General features: G+C 44.4%; 1 protein-coding gene across 14 annotated transcripts in view; it reads right to left on the reverse strand.

Moving 5' to 3' along the window:
- Positions 1–12,951, reverse strand: part of rims2b (regulating synaptic membrane exocytosis 2b) — a 63,184-nt gene that overhangs the window by 24,730 nt on the left and 25,503 nt on the right. For 11 of the 14 annotated variants that reach the window (XM_082520758.1, XM_082520761.1, XM_082520757.1 and 8 more), the window contains 10 exons: positions 12,776–12,899; positions 12,627–12,673; positions 12,426–12,514; positions 12,305–12,340; positions 11,392–11,522; positions 11,078–11,249; positions 4,291–4,450; positions 3,467–3,490; positions 1,744–1,812; positions 1,357–1,492 (listed from right to left, as the gene is read on the reverse strand). In XM_082520758.1, coding sequence (XP_082376884.1) covers positions 1,357–1,492; positions 1,744–1,812; positions 3,467–3,490; positions 4,291–4,450; positions 11,078–11,249; positions 11,392–11,522; positions 12,305–12,340; positions 12,426–12,514; positions 12,627–12,673; positions 12,776–12,899 — 988 coding nt within the window. The remainder of the gene's footprint in view (positions 1–1,356; positions 1,493–1,743; positions 1,813–3,466; positions 3,491–4,290; positions 4,451–11,077; positions 11,250–11,391; positions 11,523–12,304; positions 12,341–12,425; positions 12,515–12,626; positions 12,674–12,775; positions 12,900–12,951) is intronic. The other 3 variants (XM_082520762.1, XM_082520760.1, XM_082520764.1) reach the window with 3 other exon arrangements.

A 12,951-nucleotide genomic window follows, 5' to 3' on the forward strand; every position in this document is an offset into this window, starting at 1 on the left:
TTGGATGGTGCTACAATTCTAGAGTGTGAAACAGCCGCGGACAATGCAAAGATTATTAGCTTTCTTAGAAAACATCTAAACAATAGGGAAGGATGTTAACACATTCTCCACACATGGTCGAAGTCCCTGAGGTGACCAACAGTCTGAATGATATCAAGGACAGTCTGGATTTTTGGAAAATGCTGAAAGAGTTATGAGAGCCAAAGTACTTGGTAGAATCCGTCTTGATCAAGCTCGTTTTATCCAGTCAAAAATTCTGTAGTCATAGGAACACTAATATATTCCTTCCTCTTGAACAATATGGATTTAGCTACTAATGTTTTGGGTTTATTAGGCTTCTATTTGATAATGGACTGGTACTTATGTAGTGCATTTATACTCAATTTGAGCACTCAGAGCACTTTCTATTACAAGTCTCATTCATCCAGTCTCACACACACATTCATTTAGTGCAACATTTGCTGAACATTTGGACTTCAGGTTGGCTGTAGCTTGAGAGGTAGAGCAGATCATCTAATAATTGTAAGGTTGGTGGTTGATCCCTGTCTGCTCTAGCCTGCATGCCAAAGCGCGTCGGGCAAGATACTGGAACATTCCGACGCGATCACTGCAGTCTGAATAGTAGGTAGAAAGCACGTCATAAGAACCACTTCGTTTATAATTTACAAGGAAATTTCAACCGACTGGAGTAGCTGGGGAATGAACCACCAACCTTTCGATTGCTCGACAACCTGCTCAACCCGATCCACAGCCGCTGATAATATAAAAACACTGGCATTATTTCCACAGCATTTTGACTCATGTAGACATACTGCACAGCTGCTGTTACCTGTTGGAGCAGTGATTTCCAAGGGATACAAATAGGACATATGCACTATAAGATAATGCTGCACACAGTAAATGATCACCTGGACAAAGTCTGAAGCACTTCATCAGACTCGATATCGCTTGAGAACAGCTGAGTTTTAATAGCCTAAACACGGTGTTACTTATTACAAACTTAATATTTGCATACAGTCACTCTTTTGGATAAGCTCAATAAGGATAGAGAAAGATGGAAATACATATTTATAACTTTATGGGGAAAGACCAATAAACTCACAATAAATTATCTCCAATAAGCTCTCACATGCAAGAATCTTTTGACGTACATGATAAGACAAATACTGTAGTTTGATTGCAGATTAAAGCATCAACTTGCTGTACTCCCAAATCTTCTCTGGTGGCATCTTTCCCTTTCTACCCTCACGTCCCATCTTGTTTTTCTAATTTTAGCTCTTCAGGTACCTTTTTTAGTTTCTTCTTCTGTTGTCATGTTTTGGGCCCATCTCAAATCCCCAACACACAGATACTTACCTGTGAGGAGGCGGCTGGCTCGGTGACCGTGACCTCATTCTGACCATGTCGGAACGGGAGCAGTGATTGGGAGAAATCACTTGCTCTGGCACTGAGAGGGTGGAGCTATGGAATTCGCGCCCATTCTGTCTGTAGTCTGCACACAGAGAAACAGAGCAGGAGTTCAACCATCAACCCTGACTCAGTTATTTTGTAATTTCAAGTTATGCAGTCACATTTATGTCATAATCCTCAAATGGTTTACCTTAAGCAGTTTGAGGAACTTATAAAATGATTAGATTCCCATTGTCTTACAGCAGCATGTTTTTAATCCACTTGAGCCAGTTAGTATTCTCTCCTGTATCCTTTAAAATGAGACTGCAGTGAATGATGGGATATGGAGTTTACCTGATATCACCCCAATGCCGTCTTCACAGTCATAATCTGAAAACTCGCTGTCACTGATCCTCTGAGACCCTGCAGATGGAGAGAGGGAGGACATTTAAGCCTGTAAGCAGCTCATCTGTAATCTTCTACAAGAAGGTCAACAAATCTAACACTCCAGACCGAACAGCCAGAGGACAAACCAGTTAACGCAGGAGCAATAAAAGACACATTCATCTGATATTACACACAGACTCCCTTAAACCTTTTACAACTCCTTGACCAGAACCTTTTCATCCACATCCACATCAGCCTTTAACAAATGCGTGAAATTTAACAGCAGTCAGAGTTTCGGACTGAATGCTGAAATTAATAATTTTCTGGCCACACAAAGGCCAGCATGTTTATACACAAATAAGATTTCTGCATTAGTCCCAAAAGTGAAGCAGAGTGGTCAGAGTTTGATGATAGGTGGCTGCATGAGAGATTAAGGTACTAGAAAGAGAACATTTATAGATGGCATCATGAGTGTGTATCAGTGTACCCAAATGAAGTCAACTTCCTGTTAAAGCATAAAAACATCCAAACAAAAGATCCAAGGAGGAAAGTAGAGATGAGTGTGTCACTTGCTCTCATCTTTTAAAGAGAAATGTGGAGCAATAAAACCCATCCAGCAAAGATCAGCTGGAAGAAAAATATAAAGAGCGATAGAACACCTGTGGGAATTTGAGCAGCACTGACCTCCTCCGTCCTGAGTCCATGCTCACGACTTTAACATGAGTCTCTCTGCAGAAATAAAGCTGGACATAACAACTGCATCACTGTTATAGAAATGATGCAGTGATCACTTCTGTTCTCTGATTTATTTTTCTGTTGTGAACTCCAGATCAGCGATGGGTCATATTTTGTTCCACGGGGCCATACAGTGCTATCAATAACATAAATGAAGTCCAACTCACAGGATAATTGAACTAAAACACAGTTACAGGTTACAATGGCAATACTGACAAAAAAAAAAAAATCTGCCTTCGAAATTAAGCAACATTTTGACCAGCTGTCTGATATGTACCACTGGTTAGGTCATTGTAGCCGTTCACCTGAGGATTTCCAACCATAAAACTCCTCATAAAACTGTGTCTTAGTTGTTGTTTTTTTGTTTTAAGAAGTTGAATTAGGCTGACCATATGTTCATATATTCAACATCCTACACCTAGAACGTCCAATTGACTCCTCCTGGTACAACATCAAAGATCTCCCACAAGAAGATCCAGAACTCCCTTGAGAGATTTACCAATAATCCATTGAACAGTCTGTCCAGAACCTTTTCATGCACAGTTTGACATGTCTTCAAGTATTATATGGAACCCAATAACCTTCTGGATGCACTCGCTCTAATCAATCATTCCAGGATCCAGGCAGCTAGTTCTGTTCTAGTCCCTCAAAGATCAAACCCTAATCATCAAGTTTTGAGTAGCTGAGGTACAAATATTTCAAGAACTACGTCTCCCATGATTTGGCTACATAATATCTTTCATGAGAGCTTTCTGCCTGGTAAAATAACATTTAATTGCATCACTATGATATGATCAGGCAGGGCTATATTTGTGCAGCAATTATCAATCAATGACTTATTAAAACTATAAATACTAAATAGCACTTGAAATGGATAGCTTAGCATCACACAGGGAAATGCCATAGAGCTCACTCGTGCATGCACACACACACACACACACACACACGTTTTTACCTGAGTTATAGTAATGACCTTTGTCTAGCAAAGCGTTGTGGATGATTTAAAATGAAGAAAAACAAATGAAACAAAAGAAGAAGAAGAAGAAGAAGACGTTAACAATAAAGCATAATAAACAAATAAAGAAATTAATGAGAGGACTGGTGTTGGATTGGATCTGCCAGAGGCCTGCTCTGCTGTGACTGGTTGTTAGGTTGTTGGACTAAACATTCACTGATGAAATAAGCCCAATCCAACATTCTTTCATTTTGAGCTCTTCTACAATTGACTTCAGGGGCATACACGTAGGAAGAGCCCAGCAGCAACGTGGCAAGCAGAGACCATCGTGTTAGTGAAGCAAAGTGACTGTATACCGAGGTTTTTTCTCCCTTTTTCTTTGCTACTACCCGCTGACTACCAACAGAAACAAAGGCTACCATTGATAGACATGTTAGAGGGTTTCAGCAACCAGAGGCTGGACTCTCCATTAAGTCTGCAAAAAGATGAATGTCAAGTTTTGGACTCCTTCACTCATTTGACTTTTGTCAATTTTTCGTTACAAATCTCAGAGTTCACCTTTCTTCTCTGACTCTATAACATGGTAAACCAGTTTGAACAAAACTTTAGCAACCGACTCATTTTCCAGTGATCAGAGCATGTATCAACTACAGTGAAATTACCAGTCCCAGCAGAGGAGAGCATCCCTCCAAATGATCCATCAAATAACATGTTGTTGTGTGAGGTTGTGACACAGGTTTGTTGTGTGTGTGCGCGTGCGTGTGTTTGTGTGTGTGTGTGTGTGTGTGTGTGTGAGTGAGAGAGAGAGAGAGTGTGTGTCTTACTCTGCAGCCTCCTGCTGCTGTGTGTGTGCTCAGCTTGCAGTCCCCTCCTCTGCAGGTAGGGGGAGGCTTTGGGCAGTGGCAGTGAGGAAACGTCATGAAGCTGCAGTTTGTACCAGTGAGGCTGATCGTCGAGCAGAGCAGACTCCATCTCTATCAGGATCTGACTCAGGAGAATGGATGCAAAACATACAGAGAACACTAAGAATATACAGAGTATGTAGAAAGGAGAACAAATAAAGAACTGGGAGCAAACACATGGACCTGTTTTAACATTTTCAGTGCTAATTAACACTAGAATCACAAAGGGGGTCACTTTGACCCCTTGGAATTTTCAAATTCTGTTAAATTAAAATTCCATCATCTCAGACTTCATGACTTTTCCGAAAATGTGTTTAATCATCTGTGAATTTAGGGGTGTGTGGGACAAGAAAAAAAAGATAAGATAAGATAAGATAGAACTTTATTAATCCCTCGGGTGGGTTCCTCTGGGAAATTCGACTTCCAAAAAAAGCACAGCAACGACCGAAGTTACAGTTACAGAATTGTTATATATATATATATATATATATATATATATATATATATATAAAAACACCCAGCACGCCCCTGCGGGCGGTTTATCCTTCAACCTCGGGTCCTCTACCAGAGGCCTGGGAGCTTGAGGGTCCTGCGCAGTATCTTAGCTGTTCCCAGGACTGCGCTCTTCTGGACAGAGATCTCCGATGTTGTTCCCGGGATCTGCTGGAGCCACTCGCCTAGCTTGGGAGTCACCGCACCTAGTGCTCCGATTACCACGGGGACCACCGTTACCTTCACCCTCCACATCCTCTCAAGCTCTTCTCTGAGCCCTTGGTATTTCTCCAGCTTCTCGTGTTCCTTCTTCCTGATATTGCTGTCATTCGGAACCGCTACATCGATCACTACGGCCGTCTTCTTCTGTTTGTCTACCACCACTATGTCCGGTTGGTTAGCCACCACCATTTTGTCCGTCTGTATCTGGAAGTCCCACAGGATCTTAGCTCGGTCATTCTCCACCACCCTTGGGGGCATCTCCCATTTTGACCTCGGGACTTCCAGGTTATACTCGGCACAGATGTTCCTGTACACTATGCCGGCCACTTGGTTATGGCGTTCCATGTATGCCTTGCCTGCTAGCATCTTGCACCCTGCTGTTATGTGCTGGATTGTCTCTGGGGCATCTTTACACAGCCTGCACCTGGGGTCTTGCCTGGTGTGATAGACCCCAGCCTCTATGGATCTTGTGCTCAGAGCTTGTTCTTGTGCTGCCATGATTAGTGCCTCTGTGCTGTCTTTCAGTCCAGCTTTGTCCAGCCACTGGTAGGATTTCTGGATATCAGCCACCTCCCCTATCTGCCGGTGGTACATACCGTGCAGGGGCCTGTCCTTCCATGATGGTTCCTCGTCTCCCTCCTCTTTCTTGGGTTTCTGCTGCCTGAGGTATTCACTGAGCACTCGGTCAGTTGGGGCCATCTTCCCAATGTATTCTTGGATGTTCGTTGTCTCATCCTGGACTGTGGTGCTGACACTCACCAGTCCCCGGCCCCCTTCCTTCCGCTTAGCGTACAGCCTCAGGGTGCTGGATTTGGGGTGAAACCCTCCATGCATGGTAAGGAGCTTTCTTGTCTTTATGTCAGTGGCTTCTATCTCCTCCTTTGGCCAGCCTATTACCCCAGCAGGGTACCTGATCACGGGCAGGGCGTACGTGTTGATGGCCCGGATCTTGTTCTTACCATTCAGCTGACTCCTCAGGACTTGCCTGACCCTCTGCAGGTACTTGGTGGTTGCAGCTTTTCTAGCGGCCTCTTCATGGTTCCCATTCGCCTGTGGGATCCCCAAGTACTTGTAACTGTCCTCTATGTCTGCAATGTTGCCTTCTGGTAGTTCAATCCCCTCAGTTCTGACTACCTTCCCTCTCTTTGTTACCATCCGACTACACTTCTCCAGTCCGAACGACATTCCAATGTCATTGCTGTATAGCCTGGTAGTGTGGATCAGTGAATCGATGTCTCGTTCACTCTTGGCATACAGCTTGATGTCATCCATGTACAGGAGGTGGCTGACAACTGCTCCGTTCCGTAGTCGGTATCCGTAGCCAGTCTTGTTAATGATCTCACTGAGGGGGTTCAGGCCTATGCAGAACAGCAGTGGGGACAGAGCATCTCCTTGGTAGATCCCGCACTTGATGGTGACTTGTGCTATGGGCTTGGAGTTGGCCTCTAGTGTTGTACGCCACATCCCCATTGAGTTCCTGATGAAGGCTCTTAGGGTCCCATTGATCTTGTACAATTCTAGGCATTCCAGTATCCAGCTGTGGGGCATTGAGTCATAGGCCTTCTTGTAATCAATCCAGGCAGTGCACAGGTTGGTCAGTCTGGTCTTGCAGTCTCGGCTGATTGTTCTGTCTACCAGTAGCTGGTGTTTTGCGCCTCTGGTATTCTTGCCAATTCCTTTCTGTGTCCCGCTCATGTATTGACCCATGTGCCTGTTCATCTTAGCCGATATGATGCCTGACAGGAGCTTCCATGTAGTACTGAGGCAGGTTATTGGTCGGTAGTTGGAGGGGACCGGTCCCTTCTTGGGGTCCTTGGGGATCAGGACCGTCCGGCCTTCAGTTAGCCATTCCGGGTGTCTCTCGTTAACTAGCAGCTGGTTCATTTGTGCTGCCAGACGCTCGTGGAGTGCAGTCAGCTTCTTCAGCCAGTAGGCGTGAACCATGTCGGGCCCTGGTGCTGTCCAACTCTTCATACTGGAGACCCTTTCTTGGATATCTGCCACTGTGATGGTTACTGGACCCTGTTCAGGGAGGTCGCTGTGGTCTGCCCTCAGATCCTCTAGCCACTGAGCATTGCCGTTATGGGTTGCATCCTTCTCCCATATGCTCTTCCAGTATTGCTCCGTCTCCAGCCTTGGTGGTGCTGTTCTCTTATTGTTCCCTTGCCACTGAGAGTACACCTTTGCTGGTTCTGTGGAGAACAGCTGGTTTATTCTCCTGCCTTCTATCTCTCTGGTGTACCTCCTCAAGCGGCTGGCCAAGGCTGTGAGTCTTTGCTTGGCAGTTTCCAAGGCCTCAGGTATGGACAGCTTGCTGTATTTCTTAGGCACCTTATTTGTCGCACCTTTCTGCAACTCCGTTAGTTGGCTAACCTCCCTCCGTGCTACTTTGATCTTGCCCTCTAGCCTCCTTCTCCATGGAGGGTACTGCCCCTTGTCGCTGTTCAACTTGTAGCCAAGCATCTCACTGATCACTGTTGCCGTATTGTAGATGACCTTGTTAGTGTCGGTAATCGTGGTTGTAGGTATTGCCCGTAGTGCTGCATTAACATCATCTAGCAGACCTTCTGAGGGTACTTCACGTAATCTTGGTAACCGGCTACGGGGGATCCAGGTTTCAAGCTTGGCCATGATCCTATTTTTCAGGTCAGTTCCTCTCGCACTCAACGATCCTTCTCCTATCGCACTTGGGGCTATGTACCCAATCTCGGGTGATGATATCTCCCCCCTGACCTGGCGTCCTGACTCCTCCTTGCCGTAGCATTTGTGTTGTACCTCGTCAATCTCTAGCTGTGAGAGCAGTCCCTTCTTTCGAATGTTGGAACACTGAGCTACTAGTTGTTTCGCCGTCATTGTGGATGTTGGGTATCGAAGAATCCATAGGTCCCTCATCCTATTCATGTAGCCCCTTCCGCCAGGGTTACTTGCGTAGTAGCATTCCAACAATGCCCTGTTTTCGTCTCTTGCCCACCGATGCCTTCTTGTTCCAGTAGCCCACTTTTCGTCAGGGTGCCCTGGTTCCTCAACACCTGACGCGGACCTTGTTGATCCGGGCGACGTCCGAGCCGGCATGCCTTCATATTTATCTGTCTCGCTCATGTCTGCGGTAGGCTTGCTTAGCATAGGGGGTCTAGCCTTAGGACCCTTACTGGATACAGACGCCCCAGGCAGGAATCGAACTTGCGATCCTCTGTTCCAAAGGCGTGTAGTCTAACCACTACGCTATCCAGCTGCTATATATCTATATCTATATCTATATCTATCTATATATATATATATATATATACACACATACACACACACACACACATATATAAATACAGAGACAAATATAAATAAAATATACAAAGGGGATAAATAGAATAAATAGGAATAAAAAATAAAAATACAAGTGAATTGCACATTTCAAGTATTGAGTCTATTGCACTGTTGACTATTTACAAAAAGTATTGCACAAGGTATTGTACAGTGAGGTGAAGAGGCACTACAGCTTAGTTGTTCCCCCCTCCTTTGTCCTCCTGTTTCCCCTCCCTCTCCCCTCCAGAGAGGAGTTAAACAGCCTGATGGCGTGTGGGACAAAGGAGTTTTTAAGTCTGTTAGTTCTTGTCTTGGGGAGAAGCAACCTGTCACTGAACAGACTCTTCTGATTCTTTACGATCACGATCACTTATATTCAGAACTGCAGAGGACGTTATTCTGACCCCAATAAGTAATGTAAGACAACAAGTCACACTGGGTTGCCTAGCAACATGCATCATTTATTGGTATTTTGATATGTAGGCTGCAATAAGATGAACCAGTGCTAGGGATCTATAGTTCAATAAAAACTGAATAATTACTGCAGGACTGAACAGTAGGAATGGATAACGGTATCCGGTGCCATTATTATCTAACATAAACGGTAGTAACCAGACCGAAAAGCAGCGCACATTTCGGTCCTTTTTTCCTGAAATGTCATACACTTTGGATTCTAGCCAATCATTTTACCTTTCCCAGGATAGTAGGCGGGCCCAGGTACATACGTTCTTTCAGAGCAGAGCTACAGATTAAAAATGCCCAAGGCAAAGTGGTCAAAAGTCTGGCTGTACTTCACAGCAAAAAATACAAACTCAGCAGCCTGCAACAAGTGCTTTAAGGTGATACTGTGCAAAGGAGGTAACACCTCGAATCTGATGAAACACCTGGCGACGCATAGCGTTTTCTTAAAAGTTGAGAAATGCACCGTATTTGATAGCTTGCTGCAAGACCTCACACCGAGCACATCTACTGCGGGTGTGGTGCCTGTTATCGGTTGATGATGATGGCAGCAGCAGCAGCCGTTCTTCTCTGGGTGAATAGCTTACTGTTGTTTGTGTGTAATTTACATTGAGTAGGCTAACCACGTTAGCCTATCGTCTGGCTGAGTGGTGCGACAGAAACAACCTTCTGCTTAACACTGAGAAGACCAAGGAGCTCATCGTGGACTACAGGAGGAATGCTGACCCACATCCACCCATCTACATTAAGGGGACGGCTGTGGAGCGTGTGAGCAGCTTCAAGTTCCTGGTAGTCCACATCTCCGAGGATCTCATCTGGACGACCAACTGCTCCAAGCTGGTCAAGAAGGCTCACCAGCGCCTCTTCTTCTTGAGGACTCTGAGGAAGAACCACCTGTCCTCAGACATCCTGGTGAACTTCTATCGCTGCACCATCGAGAGCATCCTGACCAACTGTATAACAGTCTGGTACGGGAACTGCTCTGCCTCGGACCGGAAGGCGTTGCAGAGGGTCGTGAAAACTGCCCAGCGCATCGCCGGAGCACCACTTCCTGCCATAAAGGACATCTACAGGAAGCGGTGTCTGAAAAGGGCTGGGAAAATCATCAAAAACCCCAGTCACCCATCACATGGACTCTTCACCCTCCTGCCCTCTGGGAGGCGCTACAGGAGCCTCCGGACTAAGACCACCAGGTACCGGAACAGCTTCTTCCCCACAGCTGTCAGACTCATGAACTCTGCCTCCTGACATCTGACCCACGTTAACACATGGACTGGACATACACACACACACACACACACACACACACACACACACTGGACAACTGTACCCTCAAAGACACAATAATAACATGGACTGAACCACCACTCACAACCACTAGCACTATATATAGCCTCTGTAGAAATTATCCACATATCTCACTTATCTTAACTGCACTACTGTATAATTCTGTGTAAATAATCATTCTGTACATACGATAATTTTTAATCCTACAACTGTTTATAACTTGCATAGTTCACATTTCTGTATAACTGTATAGCTCAGATTTCTGTATAGTTTTTCATACTTATATCCTGTTCATAGCCTGTACATACCTATAGTTATAGAATATTCATAACATACTTCATACCGTGTACATTATAACATACCATAATAGACCCATTTCTGTAATATACTTACATATCTATATTATTGCTAATATATATTGTAATATATCTATATCACTAAAGCACTTCTGGATGGATGCAAACTGCATTTCGTTGCCCTGTACCTGTGCATGTGCAATGACAATAAAGTTGAATTCTATTCTATACCATATATATAATGTTCTTCCTCTATCCCCCCCCCCCCCCCCCATCCCCCATTTTTGCACATGTCGAGGAGCGTGCCAGGTTACATTTCACTGTGTGTTATACTTGTATAACTATGCATGTGACAAATAAAGAACCTTGAACCTTGAACCTTATAGCTGCAGAAAAGGCTAACATTGTTATCTTTTTACTTAAAAACAGCTAAACATGAGAGGTTTTTGGACAAAGTGTGTGTTCTCCATTCTTTAAGCACCGGTTCGAGTACCGTTTAAGCACCGGCACCATTTCAAAAGTACCGGTTTGGCACCGGTATCGGCTAAAACCTAAGGCAAGGCAGAGTAGGTCAGAACTGAACTGTTAAAGGTTCTTAGTTTAATGAGTTTTCCCCATATCCTCTCCATTGTTCTGTATTGTTCATGGGTTCTCACCTCTCCCAAGAACTGGCTCTCCTCCTCTCGGACTCGAGCCTGGTCCCAGACTGTCAGCTCAAGCATTCGCTCTCTGAACTCACGTCGATGGACCGGAGAGTACATGAAGGTTTGGTTCCACCGAGGTTCCAATGACTTCTTCACTGTCTTTGTCCTCCGCTTACTCTTATCACTGTTAAAGGAGGAAGGTACAACTAACAGCCAATCACAGAGAATAGTCCACTACTGGTTTTAAAGGATATCAGAAGTTCTACAGTTTTACTTTTCAAGGAACCTCTAAGCCATAAAATACTGGTCTTTGATTGCTTTTTCACCTTCTATCTGGCAGGAAATAGATCTTGACGTATGGGTTCCGGGGTCGGCCGTCATCCCGAGCAGGAAGTTCTTTGGCTCCAAGAACGGTGACAATCAGTTGGTGGCCGACTTTATCATACCATAGCTTCACCTGTAGAATACCCACAACATCATCATTAGGACACCATAGTAATACAGAAGAAGCCTGGAGAACAACAAAAAAGGACCAAAGAAAAGAAGCTCCAGTCATCAGCAGGAGATACCCTGCAGAAAAGTTTTGTTAGCAGAGCAGACCGAAAGCACCTACAAATTCAAACAGACAATATAACCAATTACCAGCTGAGCCCAGTGAAACACCAGGTGATTGCTACAGAAAACCCAGAAAACCCAGTAAGATGATAACCAAAAGGGGACATGAAGAAAATTGTATCAACCCATAACTGTAATGGAACCCCAAGGAACAGCAACAGAGTCAGGACCCCTGGAAGGAACCTTAGAGAGTTTTTACAAAGCAAAAAGTAGAGGTACAAAACAGAATCACAAAACTGCAGGGGAGCCTTAGCATGAATACATATTGAAAAATAGTTATGGAACACAGCTAAAGGAGGCAAAATTCTTTGGAAGAGCAAAGGACCCTACAGACAAGAACAGTGCTAACAGAACTATACTGTAAAGTTCTCATATTTATACTACACTTTTCTACTCTTACCGACCGCTCAAAGTACTTTAACTACAAGGCACATTTTAGAACTGTCTCTAGCCACATAAGCTGAATCATTTACAACAACAATGGATACCCTCAGAACCACTAAAACCAGAAACTTGGAGTACTTTGTTCTGCTTCTTCTGTGATACATTTATCTACAGCCTAAAAGACTACACTACAGAGTAAATAAAGATGAACATGCACACGCCGTCCTTTTCAATTTTTACCTGAATCCGGGGAACCAGAGGTTGCCTGTCCACAGTCTGAAAACACACATCACCATGGAAATGCTATTAACTGACTGCTGAGTGGCTGTGTTCTGATGCAGTGCATGCTGGGTAAACTTACCGAGACCTGTCCAGACAGAACACTGGGGCTCATTGGAGATGTGACAGAGATGGATGGGCCAACTTTCTGAGAGTCAAAGGAACTGGAACCTGAACATTAAATAGACCAATTCTGAGTCAGCAGGAACTTTGTCCACTATCAGATCTATGGAAGTTCTTAATGAACAGGACAGATGTAGTTTTTGTTTTTTTATAGACTCACTGGAGTTCAGCTGGACATGGGCACTCTCTACTGATCTGGAAACATCTCTGAAGAACATAGAATCAGCAACAATCTGTTACTATGATGTCCTAAGAGAAGAGAACAACCTCAGAAATATTTTCTGCCTCTCAGCTTGATCAGAGACCCACCCTATTGGTCGACACACCACCAGCTCCACCTGTGGCTCTTGTTTGGAGTCCAGGATGATGTTGTAGACCTCATTAAATGTGGCTCCTTGAAGAACCCGACCGTTCCACTCCAGAACCTGATCTCCTAAAGAAGAAAAGATAACATTGTAGAGTCCATCTAATTCAGTTTTAGCAAC

Source organism: Aulonocara stuartgranti (assembly GCF_965226115.1).
Source record: "Aulonocara stuartgranti genome assembly, chromosome: 22".
Classification (NCBI taxonomy): domain Eukaryota; kingdom Metazoa; phylum Chordata; class Actinopteri; order Cichliformes; family Cichlidae; genus Aulonocara; species Aulonocara stuartgranti.